Here is a 22,888-nt window from a genome sequence, read left to right as displayed (position 1 = left end):
CCCATGGATAAAACACATACCATAATGCTCCTATCGGAATTGCCACAATGGTCCCCTAAAGAAAAGCATCTCATACAGGTGCAATAAGAATCATTAACAGAAACACAATAAAGGGCACCACCAGTCTGTGTGCTTTTGCGTAGCGCCACATCAAAATGTGGCAGGTTTATACATTGTTAAGCAAACATTGAGGGCAAGGCTAATTTTCATAAAAGGCAGCTGCCCTCAAGAGTGTGCTTTCGCATACAGTGTTGAATAAAAAGATGAATTAAAAGCCAGATGAATTAAAGTCAGCCTTTTTTTATTTCTCAAAATAAAAGCAAACCGCAAGTATAATGAGGATAATAATAATGGCATGACCAATAAACGTTCAGGTCATGGTGGGTTTATTATTGTTGGAGAGCATTTCAGCTTTTGTACTTTTATACCATTGTGTGCATACACACTTGAGTGTGGAACTATAGTAATAATAATGGATTGCATTTATTTAGCACCTATCAAGAACATATTTATACATTGAAGATCAGTGACTCACCTCAACCACCAATAATATGTAGTACTCCCTGCTGATTGATGCATTGCAGCTCTTTTGCACTAGAACACTCACCACACATCATTTGAGGCAGAAAGAGAGAGGGAACTGTTTTGCCAGTTGAAATGAGATTATTAGATGGCCAGATTGAAAGAGCCTGACTACTCTGTGCAATAAAAGTCATGGGATCTTTTATGACCACAGTCAATCAGGACCCCAGTTTAAAGTCTCATCCAAAAGGCAGCTTCCATGCAGCAGTGTATCCCTGCATTAGTTTTCCATTTAGAAGAGAAGGAAGGCTGCCCCCTACTGGCCCATCAACAAAATTTCAAGCAGCAACTTGGTTTTCCAAGGAGGTCTCGCGTCCAACCAGCCCCAGTCCCACCTCGGTGAAGGCAAATTTGCAGGGTGGAATGGATGCTGACAGAGAATATTTATACTCACCGAAATTATGAGATGTCTCTCTCAATACTCTTCAGGCATCTCAAGAGTCAGTATACACATTTTGGCAAAACAATAGTGTGTCTAGTCCAGCAGAAGTCGTTTCCTACTGTTAAATAGCTTAGTGCAGTGATTGGCCAACTTGAGCAACCACGGTCATTCAGAGTCTAAGAAAGAAAAAAAAAGCCTGATTTAAAATTATACATCCATTGGACTATGTGACATACCAAAAATGAAAAAAAACACATAATACAGCAAGTAGCATAATCTATTTCATATAAGTTACATTCAAAAGATGCATAAAAAATCTACAGATTGTGAGCCATTGGCTAAGGACACCAAACACAGATATGAGGTTAAGGAAATGCTTTAGAGAACACAAAGAATTTCATGCGATAGCTTTGTACTTAAGTGACAGTGATTTAAATTACCTGAAATAGATGGACAGCCAATCTGTTTATTTATTTTGCCCAAAGCTGCACCAACAAAGCACAGGTGTCAGTGCCGCCACTTACTCTGTTACAGAACCAGGAAAAGGAAAAGGTTACATCTGCAACAGGATAATTCAGACTGTCATTTATTTTTCCTGTGCATAGTAAACAGTCTTTATGCATATATTTCATCAACAATAGCTCCCTGGGTTTGACTACAGTGCTTTGCTTTAATAAGATCAGTGAAGTCATTAAACCTCACGCTTGTATAGACGAGGAACCAGTACAATAATCTTATTTAAAAAACAAACAAACAAAAATAACATAATTGGGCATGCTGGAATATTTGAAATCCCAGACCTCACAGGGGTAAAAGCTGTGCATTACATTATTGACATTTAGCAGACACTTTTTTTTTTATTTACTGAGGCAATTCTGGGTTAAGTACTTTGCCCAAGAGTACAACAGCAGTGCCCCAGCAGGGAATCAAACCAGCAACCTTTCAGTTACGAGTCCTGCTCCTTACCACTATGATACACTGCTACCCTAATCAAAGAGAACTGAATGAGGCATTTTGCCTATCTTCTCTGTTATTATATGGTGTTCTGTCAGATACAGCAAATTAAGTTTATAATCTCTCTGTAATGGCCCCCAGGGTGTAGCCTCTGTCATGACTTACTAAAACTATCTTCATATAAACTGCTTCACCATTTCAGCAACCGTTATGAATCCTGTTGAGCCTGATTTCTGAAATCTGAGTAGAGACGTGTGCGACATCACACAGTAACTTCCTGTTTTTCCTTTGCCCTTGACTATTGTGCATCAACATAATGAATCAGCAATTTTACCAAATGTATCCCAGCACTCACCAGTCATCCACTCAGGAACAAAATATGATTATAGATATAAAAAGGCAAAGCAACATTTCAAGTCCCAGAGGGTTTTGTGGAAACCAACCAGGAAGGAGGAAGGCCACCCAATCTGCTTAAATGTGTGAGAAATATTGAAGCCTGCTGACCCTTTTTGCTGTGGGAACAGTACATGTGACCTCCTGACCATTGACTGTGGAGCTTAGTAGCCCAGAGGGATTGAAAGCGTTTTGAACCCCACAAATGACACATGAATAACATACATAAAAGTAGGCCAGCCGGCAAAAGTTGTACAGAAACATAGAAACAATTTGCTTTATAGTAAATAATGTGGTCCACATTATATATTACTATGAGCAGATATATACATATTGAGCTTCTATGCAACATTTTATAGGATGTCTCACAGGCTTTATGATCATTGAAAAAACATGACAATGAATACCAATAACATCATTTGATCATAAATAAATGCTACAAAACCAGGGAAACAATAGCCTGGCTATCCCTTGAAATGAGACACCAGGAATGCACACCTAGACTCTGGAGTCATATTACAGAATAACAGAATATAGTATAATACAGAATACCCCCCCCCCCCCCCCCCCCCCCACAACACACACACACACACACACACACCTGTCAGCCAAAGAGTGGCATCAGTATCATTTTGAATCTAAAAATTATTTATTTTTAATTCACAATGATGATTTACCTGTTCTGAAATTTTTTTTTTTTTTTTACACTTGATTGTTGCATTACAGGTGAAGCAAAGGTCCGGATGCAGGGAAGTGGTGAATCGTGTTCAGTTAGAAATCAAAGAATGACCTCAGTATTCAGAATTAAAATGTCTTTATTAGCTGCCATACCTCAAATACTTCCAAAACTTCAAAAATGGTTAAAGCACATAGGAGTGCTACATTCTCCCTACCATCCACGCTCTATCAGTACAGTATGTTGTACACTCCACTCCACATGCCTTTGCATGGAAAATCATACCCAAAACAGGATTTGTATGAAGATTTGAGTTACAGCTGTAAGCTTGTTGTTGGTTCATCATTAGTGCCCGTTGCATATTGTTTTGTGGTATTCTCTCTCTCTCTCTCTCTCTCTCTCTCTCTCTCACACACACACACACACACACACGCACGCAGTGGATTTCAGTGGATTAGGTGTTAGAGGTAACCATAGTTTCTTGAGCTACATTCCATACACCCTACATCTGGGAACAATTGAACAATTTTAATTCACAGCCAGATCCATCCCCCTTGGATTTCTGAAGGGATCAGCTGACCCCCCATGCTGATCCAAAGGGTCAGCACACAGGGCCGCCCCTGAACAGCTTTACTCCCACTGACTGATAATAACAAGTCACAGGAAAGCCAAACTATGCAGCACCCAGACGTTTTAGGTATTCAAACATTAGGATTTCCTACTTTTTGTATTTCATATTTCCCAGCCAAGCCCGTGTAGTAAAAGCTTACACATACTGTACAGCATATATCCATATTTGTGCTGTTTTAGTGGAGTTTCTTCAGTTGCTTCTTCCGAGTATAGACAGCACAGCTATACCCTGGGAGGAAATCGCGCAGACCGATACATCAGTTACCTTACACACGCCATATCCGTCATGTTACTGTGAACTCCGTTTGGAATTTACCCTCAGTAACCCCGTAACTGCCTAATTTTCAGGCACGACAAACTGTTGGTTGGAGGATCATCCGATGCTGCACAGGGCAAGGTAACTTTATATTCACGCATGTCTTGACAGATTGATGTTAAATAAAAGCGTCCCTTTTAAGACAACCCCCAACTGAAATATCAGGAGAGCAAATATAAATATCATTTGAAAAGCAGATGCTGATTTCTCCATGGGGCAGTATCATATTTGGGAAACTTGCAAAGATTTTTTTTTCAAGTAATTGGGACGCAACGTGCATTGGTCAGCTGGTATATCCTATGTCGAATTTTTTGCATACTTCTCTACGTGCTTCATCTGTAGTCACGAAGCGTATAATGTAAGTATATGAATATTTCTAAATAGAAGTTCAGTACTCTTGAATCGGCATGTTAAAGATCTCGGTGTTCTGTCGCGTTCTGTAAAATCAAGAAAAATACAAACAATTAAAGGGACAAGGCCAGCGACTTCTCTCGTAAACAACTGCAGTTTATCACAGGGGTAATCGAGGTGGGTCTCCTAAGTTTTTCGACCAACCCCCTCCCCTCCTCCCCTAGACCGCTAAACATTGTTGAAAGTTGGAAAGAGTCCATTTCAGGGGCCGAGTTACACTTTAGTTCAGCTGTCCGTGTGCCTCAAAGACGCACGTATCGCATCGGATCTTCACGCAAAATTTTAAGCATTTTAAGCGCATCTAAATGATAGAATTTGGGAATAAATACTCCGCATACTGAACCGGAACTTGACCAGTTTGAGTGGGTATATTGGGTGTCGCCTGTTTTGGTAGTGCATATAGGCTGCTTTGAGTTTATCGAATTCTCTGCTGTTTCTGGTTTTAAAGACACATTAGTCAGGTAAGTTCACTTTTACGAACATTTTCACGAGTGTGCGAATTTTGCTCTGGTCTCTTTGTTAATGGCGTAAACACACTGGCCATCGAAGTTTTTGGTTTGATCTCATTTACCGCATGCGTCTCCATTTATGTGGAAAATAACGCCAGTTCATCCAAGATTACGGTGTCGGCATACAAATCAAACGCAAGAAGTACTAAACCGTTGAGTTGGTCGAACTTGCTTGCATAATGGGAGGGCCGGTCATGAAGCTGTCGTGCACAACACTAAAAGTTGCAGAACATTTAAATAAGTGCATTTTGGCGTGTCGATGATTATGTTGGAAGAATTAGCGGTTATTGGTTACTGTTCATGTCTACCACAGACAGAGCCCCTTTGAAAGATTGAAACAACACGTGACCGTCAATGGGTTCATTCTCGGAGAGATTTATCTGTGGTTTTGTTCATATTCTTGTGTTTTCAATTATTGCAAATGCGTGACGGCCTCGTTTTAACCTCGCCACTATTCCCAACCGCCACCTATAGATGCCCGTACACGTTGCCTCTACTTATAAAGACTGCGTGCTTTTGGATTTGAGTGTGTAAAATCATATTAGGAGCGCGTCCAGAGAAGCCCCCTTAAAAAATGGTGTAAACTTTGGTAGAAGCTTGCTATCTCCAGCGTATTCTGACCTTTTTTCGTTAATATTGTCATTTTTATGACATACAAATTTGAACAAAAATCGAGTTTTGAAACGAGCGTATTTTCCCCCGTGTCCTTCATTGGATTACAGAGTCTAGTTTCCACTACTGCCTTAAGTGGTTGATTTGTGTCCTGGTCAAATGTTGAGGGGACGGGCGGTGAAAATAGTTTGCATATGCATTCGAGTGGGCTTGAATTCAGCCATTCACCTCACATGTCAGCTGCTATGTAATTTCTGTATACGTATATGTACGTATATCATTTAATATATATGTTAGTGTGAAGTAGATAACCTGCTGAAAGTTGTGTGTAAAGTAATAGTGTTGTTGAAACAGTTCTTGCTGGTAAGAAAAGACGAGTAAAGATGTCTCGGTTTGACAGCATTCAAATACTTTGGGTAATTTGTGTGTGGGTATTAGAAGACAGACACCAATAGTAGTACTACGATAAAGAAACGTATTTACTTTTACTAAAACGTCTCTAACGCGTTTATTTACTGTTGATAACTCTAAAAAGATGGCAGATCCACATAGGCATTCATTAATTGAGCGTAATTAATTAAAAATAAGATTGAACAAAACCCAGCATGTGCCGTGTTTCTTTGGGAAGCATTGGCCTAAACAGTGGCTAGCTGTGGGTGTAATGAACACTAACGGCAACAGCAGGGGAAAAGACAAACTATGTTCCCTGGCGATTTTGAATAAACAAACCAAAGGCCTACTTGCCAGTTTGGTCTGCTCCGTTTTATCTGGATTGGAATAATGTACGAAAATAGATTTATCTTGTAATCCTCCACTTACTTCTGCAAAATCCCTGTAGAGTCAAGGGTGAATGTTCCACGATAAGTACACAATAACTACACAATGGATGAATGGAATTCATTCTTTACATTTTTGTTAATGTCGAATTTATGAGGAAAAAAGATGTTATTTTAAGTTGCAGAATCAAAGATTTATATGCTGATGCCAACTTCCTCAACACCACCCACATTTATGACAGAGGGCAAATCATTATGTTGGACATGCCCACACACCTCCCGTCGGACTGTTAATAATGTGCAGTGGGGTGAAAGTAACCTCTTATTCAGACCAATTTTCAGAGTAGTATCCTGTTTTCCAAAAATGTTCCATTTTTTATAAAATAAAAATTAAACAACACACTCTGCACAGAAACAGTAATGTTATGTGCTTTGTATGACTGCAGTCATGTCCAGGTTGTATTTAACTACACTGTTAGCTTTCCAGGTATTGACTGGAGCTACATTACCATCTGTGTCCTGTCATCCAAAGAAATGTTTTGTACTTCAGAGTTATTCATAAAATCCCCCACCATCTGGCTAGCTGGCTATGTGACCGTTCTGCACCCTGGAACTTTGTGTCTTGTTTTTGTAAGAGTACTTATAAATTGTTTCACTTTACTGTTGTGTAGCTCTCCATGTTCGGAGGACTGGGCACTGTTCCCTTGTTCCTTTGTGAGCCAGCAGATGGCGCACATGTGTATGACAAGTCAGAATTCTTGTTTTTGTTGTTAATGCTTTTTATAGGAATTCCAGAGAAACTGGTGCACATGTGGTTTTGACCTGATTGAAGCAGTGACTCTGTGCCTGAATTGCCTAGTTACGCCTGTAACCCACTGACCAAATATCAGGCGGAACTCAACACCGGTCACCTCCCGGCCCCCTGCTCTCAGTAGTTCCTTATTCTGAGGTGCTGTGCCTGAAATAGACCCCACTATCCTTCTGGGTGTCAGAAGTCATGGACCTCCTGATCATTACGTAAGTGATCCCAGAGGAGCTGGCTGATTCCAGTTCGAACTTGGATCACAGAGACAGAAATAAGACTGACCCAGAAGGGTCTGAGTTTTCCTGTGCTGGGAGAAGTAATGGCAGGGGAGAGAGGAACAGGAAGTATGTTGCGTGTCCTTAGGAGACGAAGGGTACCTTTAACCTTTAACTGCATGTTTTCAATTGTCCCCCAAATAAATCTGTCAACCCGTTAACTTATTTTTTTTTAATTAGAAGTACATTTGTGTTTCTTGTGGTGTTTAACTCCTACCGCTTCACTTTCATATTTGACTATACACAATTCAGATTCATGGCAAGCAGTCAGTCTGTGTGCGGCATGTCCAGTCAAACGCTAATTCTCACTTTAATCTTCAGATGGTCTGTAATGAATCCCCCCCCAAAGAGGACGTAATATAAGTTCGATAGTAAGCCCTGTTTTGAAAAGTGGTGATGTGTTGTGAGTTTTGATCCTTTTTTTTTCCAGTAATCTCCTCAGTTCTGCTCTAAAGGTACCCCTCCACACCTCCCTCCCTCTCTCTCGCTTGCAGGGAGTATGGATCTGTCATTGGTGTTAGCACTCTGCTCCTGTGTGGCCCCTGCGTTGGGTGAGTGCCTGCTTTCTCATTATCCATAGTTTTGCTTCACGGTCAGCCTTACTTTTCAGTAAGGGCAATATCTTTCTGGTATCTTGAATCAGCATGCTGGGGGATGTGCTTTGAAATGTAACAAAGCACAGCCCCCCCCCCCCCCCCTCTAAAACGACACATTTATCAATATTTGATCAATCAGTCAACCAAATGGATTTTATTTAGTTTAGCACAATTAACAGAAGTGCTGTATAGAGCTTTGCGCAGCAGAACAGGGACAAAATATTCACAGAATGACTGCATGGTTATTAAAATTGCAAATGTCTTGCAGCATCACATACCCAGCTAATACCTAAAGGTCAGTGTTGGAGTTGTATGGAGCACCTCACTGCTGAACCCTAGTCTGGTTTTACTTAGAGCAAAGTTGTACAAGCAAGGAATTCTTTCATCGCTGTCTTTGGGGGCGACAGCTACAACTGAGCTGGTCTTGCGTGTGTCTGTGCATCAACAGGGTCAGCTTTTGGCAGGGAAATGCCAGGTAAGTTGATACAGCGCTAGACGTGGCTGTGGTGGTAAGGGAATGAGAGGCCGTTCTCTTGCTCAACGTGAAGCTAACGCCGTGCCGCTGGTGTCTTGTCAAGGTTTGTCCCAGTGAAGCTTTCCCGCTCCGTGGCTTGTGTGTAACTCTGTTCACAGCCTGTGGTAAAACGCCCTAATCGGACTGGTTTGTGTGTTGTGATCACATGGATGGGAACACCTTGCTACCCCCCCCCAATTGCAAGTTGCCTTGTTGTGCGAATTCTCTGGAAAGAATAGAAATGGTCTCCCTCCAACAATTGGGTCTTATTATTGCAACCCTGCCAGCTTACATTTCGGCTTTGTCAGATGGGGGAGGGTGGATTAAGCGGGTTTCTACAAAGCATTCCATCGTATTCCAGTAACTCGCAATTAAATCTTATATGGACTGAAAACGGAGAGTGGTTGTTTTGCTTCTAACTTGTCCTGAAAAGTTTGGAGGAAATGCCGCCATCCTCTGGTGAATTTGTGTCATTTCCCTTGTAAAGGATTGTGCTTGCTCACAGACTTGGTGTGTAGCGTTGCTGTGGAACCTTATTAATGTGAAAATGTCTTAAATTTCTCTGTTGCTGTATTTGATATTGTGTCTCTCCTCCATAGTCAACACATTTGTTGTCAGTGTCTTCCATTTTGGTGAAAGACGTTTTTCTGTGAGGGAAGTCGAGGGATGTTTGAACAGGAAAAAGTCTGGCTGTGATAAGCCCAAGATAAACAGTAGGCTGAAGTGGGCTGAAGTGAAAAGAGGTCTTATCTGTAGATATATATCAGTGTTATGGTTCTAAGAGACGTTTTTCTAAGGAAATACAGAGTTTAATGAGATATATACGTTGTGACCAAAGATACTCAAAACAAAACAAAAATGGCAAGTGAGTGGAAATAATACAGGCATGAACTTTTGTCCTTCATGAGGTGATAGCATCAATATTAGTAGTGCCATTTGCTTCATTGACCAGTGCAGTAAGATAGTTTGCTAGTGTTTGGTTTATGTTTTGATATGCATTTTCATTCATACACTTTGGAGGTGTGCTCCCACATCAGGTATGACTTAAGGGAAAACTATATGGGAAGAAACCTAACGCCACATACCGGGGATTGCTGTTATTGCACTAAAAATAGCTATTCGATATATATCGTGACGGCTATATCGCCCAGCCCTAACAGGAACTTTTAAAAGTGTATATGATGCCGTTGGGGGAGGAGAAGAGTGCAGCTCTCCAAATGGTTTCGTGGGAGATTTACGCCCTTTTGCAGATTCCCAGACTGCAGTTTTGAATACCTGCCAGGACAGACACACATGCACAGTCAACAGACACACACACTATCTTTCCTGTGGTGGTTTGAATTTTTTTTTTTTTTTTTAGTTATGGCAGGAGTTCTTGCTAATGGATATCTGGATCAATACATTTTAACTTTACTTCTGAGCAATATGTGGGCGCTGAAATTCTACCCGGTTATTTTTCTTTGCATAAGTGCAACTTAAGATCTTACGGACTCTGTCCTGATTAGCTGCATCCTTTTTCCATGATGGCGATAACAGCAACTGCACAATGCACACCTGTGGCCATGCCTGCATACAGTGGCCAGTGGCTAACCCTGGAGGCAGTGTGCAGGGCTGAGTGTTCATGACTGAGTGATACGCCGCAGTGGCAATGCATCAGGCCTGTGGAGACCGCGCTGGCACGGCTTCACCTGGCACCTCTCACTTTCCGCTGTTCATCCCACTATCCACTGGGGAAACCCGTTTTATTCAGACCCTTTGCCTGCACGATGGCTTCTCTAAAGAGGGAAGGGACTGCTCTAATGACACTTTTATGGCCGCGAGACTAACCATTTGTGGGGAGGGAGTCGTGCATCCCATACAGGAAACAGTGGGTTTTCTTATCCTTCCTGGCCTTATGATCAGCTGTTAAATGCAAGTGCATTTTGTCAGAATTGTTTTGGACTGATACCCAACCAACAAACTGTTTTAGGGTTATGTCTGCATTATTTTGTAAATTGTTCTTGATTTATCATTGTGTTCTGGTTTGCAAATCACTTTGGGCTGCCAGCTTTGTATGAAGGGTGCTGTATAAGTCAAGACTATTGATATTGTTCCCTTATGTATTGTTATTGTTGTTATTGTGACTTGTTTTTCATTTAATGTGTGTAGTCATGTCTCCTTTGAAAGCATGTATAACATGTGATGAGGTGTTTTTTTTTTTCTCTTTTTTTCCAGCATCCAGTATTAATGACATGAAAGGTAATTTTCATCCAGGTCATTTTCCTTTTTAAGTTTGACATTCACTTGATATTTTTTTTATACTGTGACACACCAACCAATGTAATTACCTGGAAATTCAAGCAACAGCAGTGAAAGGATGGATTATGGAAATATTCATCTCTAAGTCTAGCCAAAAAAAGTCATTCTGTGTAAGCAGACATTTTCAGCCGTATGCTGTGTTCACTTCACAAGGTAATGGATTGCTCTGATTGATGGTGATTGAGGATTTAAGTCACACTTTGTCCCATAAAAAGTGTTAATCACAGTTGCCTAGCATCAGAGCCAGTGTATTAATAATGCATCAAGAAATGCATGGTACATGATTCACACTCCTAATTGCTTCGGTTCAGTTTTTTCCAGCTAGTACCTTTCAGATTTTTAGTGACTGGTAACTTTCATTTGGTCCAGATGTCATTTACGTCTTGCCTTTTCCCCCCACACAGATGTTGACGGCGCATTTCATTATGGTAAGTAGAAAAGCAGAAATCCCAAACGCCAAGATCTGGAAGGTCACGTTCCGTAAGACACATTTGGGACATCACATGAGCACCCCCCCCCCCCCCACCCCCCCCCCAATATTCTCCAGCTGGTGGAAAACATTGACTTAAGGGGGTCAAGTTTCTGCAGCATAATTTACTAACACGCTACACATCTTCCCATGTACCACCATGGTTCCATTTCCTGCTCCTTTTCATTAAGTTTCCAAGCAACGCTTGCATTCAAGTGAGCAGGCAGAAACAATTGGGGGAAGGGGGTCTTAGGGATTCTTAGGGGATGCCAAATATGTTCTACCTCTTGGGTTGTTCCAATCAGACTCAGTTGTGGCAAAAGAAAAAAAACACAGCTTAGTCTGACAGAGACATTTATTTCACTTGTACTCAAAAATGCAAGTGTAATTTTTGTATGTTTTTTTTTTTTTTTTTTTTTTTTTATTTAATTCAAAACTTTGGCATACTCCACAATCACATTGTGATTAAGAGTGAATGTGGATCAAATCCAGGCTTTACTTTTAAATCCCTGGAGATCAAGTGGTGTGATCTGTGCTGCCTTTCAGATTACGAGTCTCTGCGAATCGGGGGCCTGATATTCGCGGTGGTGCTCTTCCTGATGGGAATCGTCCTCATCCTCAGTGAGTTTGTGCTGTTAATGTGTTAAAGCCATTTGGTCGCCCTGCCGCATGCTGCAGTAGAACACTTTCACTGGACATTCCAAAGAAACCCATTGTGACATAAGGAGGTGGTTTTCAAATTTGGATGTGGTCTCAAATTTACACTATGTCTTGAACTTGAAGATAAGGTAAAGCATAAATTCGCCAGCTCTGTGGTCTTCAGAGAGTTTAAGCTTTAAGTTTTTTTTTTTTTTTTTTTTCCCTGTATATAAAGTTGAATATTTCCAAATCATCATTATGCTTGTCACATATTACAGTAGCTTCATTATATATGCTTCCCCCATGCTGTCCTGTGTGTCTGGGCTGATAAACAAGTCTAGGAACACTCTAACATTTGGCCTGGGACTGAGGCCAGCACATCCCGAACAAGATATGCAGCCAAGAAACCTGATCTTCCCCATACCCCCACCGATGTGCCCAATGGCGCTACCCTCTTGGACCCAGACCAGCTCTGTCCTAGGAATCCCACTGGCTCCTGCACTGCCATCCACACCCAGCAATAAATTAGTAATGAATCCCAATCTCGGTTCATCCACTCCACGCTGGCCCATAAGGAGGTGCTCTTTACCCTGATTTCTCTTTGGGAAAGCACTTGGCCAACCAAAGCTTTCCTGCCTTTAAAGACAACATGCAGAAAACTGTTAACAACTCTAGTTTGGAGGTCAGTCTGAATGTGTCCCCTCCAGGACATATGAATACCAGCCACTGACACACACACAGACACACGCACACACACACAGACGCACGCACGCACACACACACACACACACACACACACACACACACACACACAGAGCTATAAAACTGTTCACCCCTGTATGGAGTGACTCCTTTATGTGCACTTGATACACCCAGACAGCCTCTGCAGGGCTTCATTTTCCAGCATGGACGTCTTTCAAGAACTTGAAATGAAGTTCAAGCACAGAATGTTCATGTCTCTGAATACACACAGGTACATATAAGCACACATTTCTATATAAGATTACATATTAGATTAAATTACATCATATTTTAGATTTGGTTATGTTGGTTATGACATGATATCTGGCACAATGTGCATATTTGCAGAGAGTACAAAGTCAAGCACAGAGGTCATTCTTAGTTTATATATATATATATATATATATATATATATATATATATATATATATATATATATATATGTAAACTATATATAGATATATATATTTACATTATGTATAGAGGTGACCCATCTTTTGCTTTCAGAATGGTGTCAGTCCTTGGAATGCAGTTAATACATGTTTTTACATTACATTACATGTTTGAACTGCTTCTAGTTGGATATTTGAGTATTCTTCAAGGAAAGCCTCCAATTCTTTATGAAAGGAAAGAGGTGGAAATCTACTCTGCATATTGTGTCCTAAACTCTCCATAAAGGTTGTTATGTTTAGGTCTGATGAGTGGGGAGGTCAAGGAAGGTGTTTGACTTCATCCTGATGTTCATGAAATCACACTTGATCCTTTTAGCAGTGTATATGAAAGCATTATCATCATGGAATATGGGAAGCCTGTTCTCCTAAAAAGGCTATGTATTCCTTGGCTGTGACTGTACTTATACAGAGTAATAATCTCACTCAGTGACTCCCACAAGATGGCTGTCCATAACATAATGGATCCAGCATTTCACAGTTTGGAACAGGCAATGTGGTTTGAAGGTTCACTTTGGCTTTCTCCAAACATAAACCCCTCTAGATGTAGGAAAAAAGTGTAAAAGTCAACTCATTAGACCATAGTACTTTCTATCAGTGCTCAGAAGTCCAGGTTTTGTGCTGATAAAACCAGGTTATGTGTGTGTTATGCGCTGGCCTTGGTTCTAAGTGGTTTGTGAATGGCAGCCCTACCGTAAGTATCAGCTTTGTGACGCTAACAGTGTGTTTTTATTGAAACTGGGTCATGGAATTTCATTCAGTTCTGTGGTAATCTTTGAGGCCATTGTTTTGTGATTTTTAGCATGTATCCTGTTTAACATCCGTCTGTCTCAATTGGTGAGGTTCAGCTTGCGGGCACTGTTCCTCTCTCCTGATGGACTTTTCTTGTTTAGCGTATGCCGTCATGATTTTAGACACTTCTCACCTTGACACATTAAATTTTGCTGTTTCTGTGACCCTTGCACCAACCATGTGGGTGCCAAATATTTCTCATTTAAAAAAAATCTTTTCAGTCTCATCATTTGGCGTCTGCTAAATAAATGTAATGTAATGTTGCTTTAAACTCCCAAGATACAAGTCATTTGTTAGTTGGTGTTTCAGTTATCTTGTCTAACCCTGTATGTGTATGTATAGTGTGGAAGAATATGCATGCCACATGTGAAATTCCCCTTATGAAACTTGACTATGCTTGTATAGGATCAAGAAAATCTAAAACTGTCCCATAAAAAAAAGTCCCATAAACTGTTTCAGTTGGTCTCATTTCTTTCCATCTCTCTGTCTCTCTGTAGGCCGAAAGTGTCGCTGCAGGTTCAATCAGCAGCAACGGTGAGTTTGAGCACTTGTTCAAAAAACATCCAGAAGGAATGTCAGAGGAGAGTCATAACAGCAGTGTAGCGTAGTGGTAAGGAGTAGGACGTGTAGCCAAAAGGTTGTTGGTTCGATTCCCTGCTGGGCCACTGCTGCTGTACCCTTGAGCAAGGTACTTAACCCAGAATTGGTTCAGTAAATATGAAGCTGTATAAATGGATGACATGTAAATATTGCAACCTATGTAGATTGCTTTGGATTAGAGTGTGTGCCAAATGACAATAATGTAATGTAACTGACAGTGTGATAAAACATTGTATGTGAATTACTCTTATTCCCAGGACTGGATTACCTGACGCAGAGGCAGGAGCCATGAAATGTGAGTTTGTTAAAACTTGTGTCGTTCACCAAAATTAAATTATCTTTACACACATATTTGCTCAACATATCGTATGTATCTGTGCTCCAGATACAGGCGACCATACGACGGTGAAAACCCGTCGTTTTGGAAGGAAACAGGATTTACAAATACATTGGGATATTAAAGAACGTGTTTTTACATTTCTGTTGCAGGAGAAAAATAAAGGCAACAGATGGACGGTGAGTTCAATGTCTTAAATTAGATATTAGATTTGTATTAGAAACAAGACCATGAGGTAAAATGTTAAATCGGAAGTATTTAATTTATACTTATTTAGATTGTACATTTCATTTTAGAAGTGTATGAAGACATTTAATAATGTTTTTCGCTTCTACTGCCAGTGTCTTCATTTCTCGCAGTTATACCGGTTTGCCATCCTCATCTCACCTCTGCTCATGATCTTCCTGCAATACTACATCTTGCCATTAGAGAGCAGTCTAAGAGTCCAGAACCGAAGAGGACTTCCCTTCGACTGAAATGATCCCGTTTCAAGAGCGCAGGAAGCTTCTGTAAATTTCTTCCTGGTCCAACGTTCTATTTTTATGTCTTCTCTTTGCTTTTTATTTCTTTTTTTCTATACGACTGTTTCGAAAGGGTTTTGAAAACGATTTTAACTGAGTTTGTTGTATTTTAAGAAACCTCCCTTCGGATGTTAGAGGCAATAAAATATTTTGACCAAATCTCCCTGTTCATTATTTTACAAATACTTATCATATAAATCTTATTCTGTTGTATTCATTATCCTTATTTAAACACTATCACTGGACAATTGGCGGTGCAATGATCAACTTAAATATAGCCGTAATATGCGCAGATACTTCAACTTCATGTAGATCGAGCCTTTTCCACCGGCGCAAGGCTACCGTGATCGCTTCGTTTGGCCAAATCATAACTTATAAACCAGAGATAGTCCAGACTGTTTCTTATTTTTGAGTGACACGTGACGGTGGACGCATGCTGTCCCGGACTGTAAGTGTTTTCCACATAATGGAAATGCGGCACATACCGGTTTCGCTGATGCAGCATTGTTTCCTTGTGAGCGTAACTCCCACCTGTCCGGAAAGATGCAATGACATATCGAGCCAAATCGTGTGCAAGAAAGGACGGTATGTTTTTCCGAGTGGCTCATCTCTGAACGTGTGCATGTTAGTGCGGTGTTACCCGGACCTTAATATGATTTGTAGTGTGATTGCTCTGAAGCAATATGTCTAGTGAATTTGGATACAAACAACTATTAAAAACGGGGATGCCCCGATCAAATGTTAGAGCGCTTACACTATACTATTCACGTTATTGGGCATGTTTCATCCGTTTTAATTCCCGGTAATTAATAGTGATATGAGCAACTATCTGAAGAAAGACGTGCCCTTTGAGGAAGATAGCTTTTGTGTGGCTGCACGGCACTGAGCACTGGCGTCCTGGAAAGACTAAACAGTGGCTACGGTTTAAAACATACTTTGAGCCGCGAAATGACGACCAATTAACTAATTAATGAGCAGTTGAATTCTGGAATTACATGGAAGTGGCTAAAGTCTGAAAAGTTGCTAGAATAGCAAGTTGCGCATCACTTAATTTGATTCACGTGAACAAAAATAGCTGTAATGTAGTCGGATTTGTAGGCCTATGTAATGCCTTTCCAGTAAGAGAAACAAATATTCAGTGCGACATACGTGCATGGCTTGATGTTATCATAGATATCAGGGAAAGCACCCGTTTTGCTGGGTCTCCCTAATTTTTAGTCAGTCGCAGTTCCTTGCACCGTCGTTGCTAGGTAGCCCGTTCACCTCGGGGACTGCATTGGAGAATGGCTGAAATAAACGCGTACACAGAAAGAAACGAGAACCTGTTGTCGCAGCCTCAGCGATGAGCAGTTGCGCGTTCCAAAGTCAGGAAAGTACTGGAGCTTATGCAGAGGAAGTACCTCCGCATTGGCTGGCACGCATATCGTCAGGGGTATCTCAAGGGATCTTTTCTTATTGATAAGGTGCCAGAAGTCTGCAGAAAACGCAATGGCATCTTTCCACCATCAGGTGGCCCCCTATCCTCATCCCTAGGATTGTGCTACATAAAACTGCAGTTATTTTCCTTCCTCTTCACCCGCTAGCCTCCCGCGAATTCTTCCAATTCACATTTGTGCAACACTGCAGCGGACCACGAACGAGATCGAAGCGACTATCCACACTGCAGTCATGGCAACTACAGGAGGTTGGTAATATATCTTAATATTTAAGTTACTGATACAGATTTTGATTTTCCGTGGTTGGTTGTTGACTTTTCCTATTTAGAAACATTTCTTCCCTTTGCCATTACATTTACATAGTCAAAGTGTCATATTTAAGTGTGTGTGTAGTTCAGTCTGAAGCATCAGTAGTGTTACTGTTATTATTGTTAGATGTGTTTACCAAAAATGACATAGTATTACATAGTATAAAATTACATAATATTTTTCCAAACTCCGTTTCTATTCAATTGGTTGTTCTGGAATGGTCACAGATTTGGGAGGAACACCCCACACTACAGCTATTGTGTCACCATGAGCAAAATTCGACTGTTTTATTCAGTTCGCGTAATTTTGGGGCGCTAACGTTGGCCCTGCTCGTGTTTCAATGTTTGTATATGTTGTTAGATACATTTGTAATTATCATTTGTAGAATGGGAACATATTCCTTAATAAAATCGGAGATGTATAGGAATATTCGGGGGAAAAAAGAAAGAAAGAAAAAAACAAGTTGTCGAGGGCGTATCTGTAAAGGAGAGGGGAGGGGTTGTAGTCCAAAGCGCTAACTAAGCCATAATAAAAAACCTGGGGTTCAGCAACATAAATCCGCATTACCAAATGCTCCACACATGCTAAGATGCAACACCCATACTGTAGTCTGATCCTCTCGTCATATGTAAGGCTAATTACATCTGAGACTGCACTTCTGAGTATAGATAAGCTAAATACGTCTTAGCCAAGCCGCTGATCTCTCCAAAGAAAAAAAAGAAAAATAAAATAACACTTGTGACTTGGATTATTATTATTATTATTATTATTATTATTATCATCATCATCATCATCATCATCAGGGTAGTATCTTCATCATTATTTATACACTATTTAATGCGGTATTTTTTCTGAAAGCGCAGAACTCTTTCATTTACTGTCGCATACTTGCTCTGTTTTAAGTCCGCATGTATTCTGACAGCAGCTGCATACATCCAATAAGATAAGACGCCTACTGTACATTCACTCTGCTGAGGCGGTTAGTCCAGAAAGTGCGGATATGCGCTTGTAACCCAGTTTTCCCCCCGCATCCCTTTCTGCTGAGCCCGGGTTTCCTGCATTAATTGCCTCCTTGGAGCTGATAGATCACTGGAACTGCTTCAATAGTCAGGAGAACGCAAAGAGGAAGCAGAATAAAGCATGTATTTTTATATTAATGCCATAGCCTGTTTATAAAGTGCATGTGAAATCCGGTTTCCGTTCCGTTCAAATGCGATTTATCTTCAGTCCCTGTACAGGGTGTGGCATTGATTATCAATTGGATTATCACTTAAATATTGTATATGAATTCACTATTGTAAGTGTGTCGCTTTACGTTGTCCCGGGAAACGCCAAACCTATCCGACATTTTTTTTTGATTGGGGATTTTTTCTACTGATGTTCGAACAGTTTCAAGTTAGCCCGATAAATTCGAGCGCTGCTCCAATGTTTCTGTCCATGGTACTGAAACCACGGTGTCAAAGATCATGCTATTAAAGAGTTGCCTTTTGAACGGTCCAATATGAAATTGTAAAAATTTAAGGCACCTCTGTTAAACCTTGCATACATTTGCGTTTCTTTCAGAATCGATGGTTATTGATCAAAGTGCCTTTGAGTATGGTAAGTGTCTCTGTCCAATAGCATTTCTTGATTGATTTAAACCTTAAACGCCATAGTTGAAATGCCTGTGTCATCGTGAGGTATCTTGGCTTGATAATTACTTTTTTGAAGGTGTGTTTTATGAAACACCGGGATGGCGTACGGTTCTAACTTTCCTCATGAAAAAAACACAAAGAAGTAGCGTGTAATACACGGGCGCATTCAAATGCCGCAGCCACCACAAAAAGTGTGGAACAGGGAAAGTGTTTGCGAGTCGCTAAAGTGATGTGTTGTTCTCCTCAGACTACGAGACCCTCAGGACCACAGGGGTGATCTTGGCGGTGGTCATGTTTGTTCTCGGGATCCTCATTGCGTTGAGTGAGTACAGCGCTCCCTCCAGATTGTTGTAATGCAGTGAGCCAAATCAGTCAATGCCATGCAATCAGGTCAGTCAATATCTAGTTTGTCAATATCAAGTTAGGATCTTGCTTTTGGAATACAGGCAGGAAGGATAATGAGGCTCTGCACACCTCAATTTTAGTAACTTTTCTACCAGCAGTCTCGTATTTATTAAGTTCGAAAGTGTTGTATCTGTTGTTCTATTTTCTGAAACTGAAATGCATTTGTCCCACCAGCTCAATGTAATAATACCCTGTGACTTCTGGTGCTTCACTGAAGTTGTGCTCCTCAGTCAGGGATGGCACCATTTTGGTATCAGGGTCTGAATCATGATGTTCTATCATGCCTACCCAGACGACATTGATGCAATGCTTTAAAACTGGCTTTGTCTTGGACAGACTGATTTTTGTCAGCGACTAAGTTCATGAGTCTCTGTTGCATCACAATGATCAAATCCAAATCAAACCCTTTTCAGGTTCACTATGAAATATTAGCCCGTCACCCGTGCTGTATCACCCGTGCTCCCCTCCCTCCCTCTAACCTGTAGAACTATTTTTATCTCCAACAGGTAAAAAATTCAAATGCTCAAAATCGACATCCAAGTAAGGGTTTGCACACGGCCTGGTGGCTCCCAGCTGTGCATGCGGAATGTACTGGAATTGAGCATATGCAGCAAATCAGAGAGAAAACAGGCAGTAATGAAAGCGAGGGTCCACAGCATCTGTGTCTAGTCTCGGCTGTCTCCTCCCATTTGTTTTTCCTCTTACAATGCTGCCCCCAGAGGGAGATTAGAGAATTGCAGCCCCCTCACCCAGCTTCGTGGGCAGATGTCTCTGTCTGCAGACATTGCCTACCCAAACAAAAATAGTCTTTTCCTTGAGCCCATCTTAGCATAGCAACATGGCTATACTATATATATATATATTCTATGCTATTCTAAGATGGACTCAGAACACAGAGAGAAAAATAAAATGTTTCATTAGACTATTCTGTTTTAGCAATACCAGATTACATACCGGCCTTCCAAGCAGTTTCTCCAATTTTCATGGGATTCTTCTTGAGTTGTGGATTTTTTTTTAATGGAAACAATATGACAATTCTTATATACATAAATATACATGAAGCAATTTACTCCATCCATCACAGAACATTTTTTCCGAAAGCGACTGGTTTTGCCGCCCACAGCTGTGGGCTAGCAGAGGGTTTCCCATCCGCTCCGTGGAGTGTGGGTTCTTGGGAAGGCAGAGCGTCGACGCGCTCGCTGTGTGTGGGTAGGCAGTGTGTGCGTGGTCTCGCAGTGTCTGTTCTGGCGTCCGGGGGCATGCTGCTTGTAAGCCACACCTGTCTGTCCTTATCTGTCCCCCTACTTCTGTTTCAGCCCCTAAGCCTACGGAGCCGTGAACTGAGCGAACCCAGGGAATTTTGCATACTGCACTTTGCAGACATGTCAGTAGAGGCTCACAGCATTCTGGCCATGATATTTTTCAAAAGATGCTCTCACGAGCCTTATTCTAAATAGTCGAAACCTAAAATATTTAATCTCTGCCCCACAGGTCTCATCCAAATTAGCCAAAAAAATAGCAAAAAAAAAACACAAATAAAGAAGATTGGTTGCCATTATTTTTGTTGTTTTGATGTCATTATTTTTGTTCGGTTGTTATATTTTCAAGTAAAGTTGATAGTGCATGGTGTAGGCAGTTATGATCTTTGAGTGCTGGAGAGGTTTCTGGTTTTTGTTCCATGCAAGCACTTAATCACATATCAGATATCACACTAAATTAATTCAGGTAACCATGTCCTCAAGGTATTGAGCATGGACAATACCAAAGCGCCACCATCATTTATTTAGCATAATAAGTGATCTAATAATGTAATTAACAGTTCAAATGGAACAAAAATAAGAAATTATTTCCTTTTCTGATTGATTTCACCAGATATGACTGAAGAGTACCTTTTGGGAGAGTATGGCCATAAAGCTTTGAGCTCTTTGATTGTGCACCTCAGTCTCATGCTTGCTCGCTCAAGACTGCCGCCCTTGTGGCAGCCCTCATTTCTCTTTGCCTTTCTCTCATTGCCTTTTTTGTTGCTTTTCAGCTCTAGCCCAGTTGAAGGCTCACAGCCAGCAAAGACAGAAGGTGAGGCTGAGTGGGGCTAGGGCGGAAAGGTCTCTCTGTCTTCATCAGCCCCCCCCCCGAGGAAACTCTGACTCGTATTGTCCTTCCTCTTCTGTTGCAGTGCCCCCTCAGACAGTATAAGGAGAGAGCAGTGGGGGCGAGGGAGGGGGCGGCTGGCTGTCGAAGGATTCACGCCGGAGAAAGGAAAGGCGGCCACAGGTGCTAACAGACACATGGACTCAGTGGGAAACCACAACACTCTCACCAGTGTCTGCTTCTCTCTGGAAGCCTTTTCTGTACCAAACTGCTTTCCCTGCTGTGATCAGTTTCCCTGTTTATCCTGGCTTTGCTGTGGGGGATTTCTGGCCTATGACCTCTTTTAGTAGCCCTTCATTTCACTTCGGAATAGCCCCATATTATTGCAACAGGGTAACTGAAAAGTCATTGATAATTGCACTTTACAGTTCATGACTTGATTTAACTTGTAATAAGTTAACTGACATACTTGAGAATAAGCAGAAGTACAAAGGCCTGAATGTATGTTGATTATCAGGACCCACGTCACCCCTTTGAGCACGGGGAATGTTTTGTACGCCAAAACTTTACTCTGGTGCCCCCTGGTGGATGACCTGGAAACAGGTCTGGTTGGCAGAGCGGATTGGCTGAGCAGCTCCCCGCTTTCTCTCCCTCGTGTTTCACTGGGATCACCTCCGCAACTTCTGCATGACCTGATGTATTCTACTACTGTATTACACACACAGTACTTTTAAATATGAATATTACATGAAATATCAATTTATCTGAGTGAGAATGAGTACAGGTGGGGAATGAGGATTTTCCAAGGATGGAGTTACAGAGAACAGAGTGAAATAATTGTGTTACTGAGAAAGTAGACTACTAACATGCTAGTTACTTGTTTTCAGTAATATTAGAGCTATTTTTACCCTTGTAGATTATGCCTGAACCTGAGCCATTGTATAGCCAAACAACACCAAATGTTTTCTCAAAGATGCACAAAACGAAAGTGCGAAAGACGAAAGTGTTTGAGATTAATAAAGATATGACCCTGCATATCTTTTCTTGGTGACTATGTCTTCAAAAAACTAGGAGAAATCTTAGAGAACAGCGGTCTCAAAATAATCCCATTCAAGGGTGTGGAAATCTATAATTCATCAGAACTTACTTGCCTTTGCCTTTTTGCCACTGTTCATTTTCTTTAACTTCCATGGTTGTTTAGGTTATACATTGATCAGAAAATCTAATGAATTTTACAATAACATGTTGATATATTTCTTCCATAGCTGTGGATGCTTAGTAGTAATTTCCATCCAGTTTTGTTACATATGCCACATACTGTACTTGTTAAATGCATTATTTTTTAAAAGGGCTTGAAGCAATCACTAGATGTTAGAAATATTAAATATATGTTAGAAAAAAATATTTTTAGTGTTGTCTGCCTAAAATATATCTTTTCAGGACAGAATTTATAATATTCACAATTACTTAAAATCTTTCAAATAACTGAAATGTTGGGGAAGAAGTGATTTGTTTAAATATTGAGGAAAAATCCATTAGAATTAAGGGTTTGTGTCTTTTCACACCCCATGGTGTTACTGTATGATTACCTGTAAAAACAGGAGAGGTTTACAGGCCAGGCAGAGGTGTAAATACCTTTTGATAAACAATATCATAAGCAAAACTTGTTAATGTTACACAAATTAATTAATGTATCGTTGTTTTCAAGAATGTTAAACACAATCTTCACCTAAAGGCAA

At 40.8% G+C, this 22,888-nt stretch overlaps 1 protein-coding gene and 2 long non-coding RNA genes across 3 annotated transcripts; all 3 read left to right on the top strand.

The window, feature by feature from the left end:
- The first annotated feature begins 4,513 nt into the window (after positions 1-4,513).
- On the top strand, positions 4,514-10,768 carry LOC118784839. The gene is made up of 4 exons (XR_005005255.1): positions 4,514-4,805; positions 7,816-7,872; positions 8,366-8,392; positions 10,646-10,768. It is a non-coding gene; the product is annotated as an uncharacterized LOC118784839 (long non-coding RNA).
- Positions 10,769-11,130: 362 nt separating this feature from the next.
- Positions 11,131-15,506, top strand: LOC118783950. Its single transcript, XR_005005213.1, has 6 exons — positions 11,131-11,157; positions 11,745-11,819; positions 14,317-14,353; positions 14,677-14,714; positions 14,909-14,935; positions 15,098-15,506. It is a non-coding gene; the product is annotated as an uncharacterized LOC118783950 (long non-coding RNA).
- A 268-nt stretch (positions 15,507-15,774) lies between these two features.
- fxyd7 (FXYD domain containing ion transport regulator 7) lies at positions 15,775-22,178 on the top strand. The gene is made up of 6 exons (XM_036537885.1): positions 15,775-15,862; positions 16,861-16,961; positions 18,586-18,621; positions 18,904-18,978; positions 21,094-21,134; positions 21,235-22,178. Exons 2-6 carry the CDS (start codon positions 16,946-16,948, stop codon positions 21,337-21,339), a joined length of 273 nt encoding a protein of 90 aa, XP_036393778.1. The 5' UTR covers positions 15,775-15,862; positions 16,861-16,945; the 3' UTR covers positions 21,340-22,178.
- Positions 22,179-22,888: the final 710 nt, after the last annotated feature.

This window comes from Megalops cyprinoides, chromosome 10 (genome assembly GCF_013368585.1).
Source record: "Megalops cyprinoides isolate fMegCyp1 chromosome 10, fMegCyp1.pri, whole genome shotgun sequence".
Taxonomy (NCBI): Eukaryota; Metazoa; Chordata; class Actinopteri; order Elopiformes; family Megalopidae; genus Megalops; species Megalops cyprinoides.
Note: the sequence above shows the minus strand (reverse complement) of the source record. Positions and strands in the feature narration are given on the sequence as shown.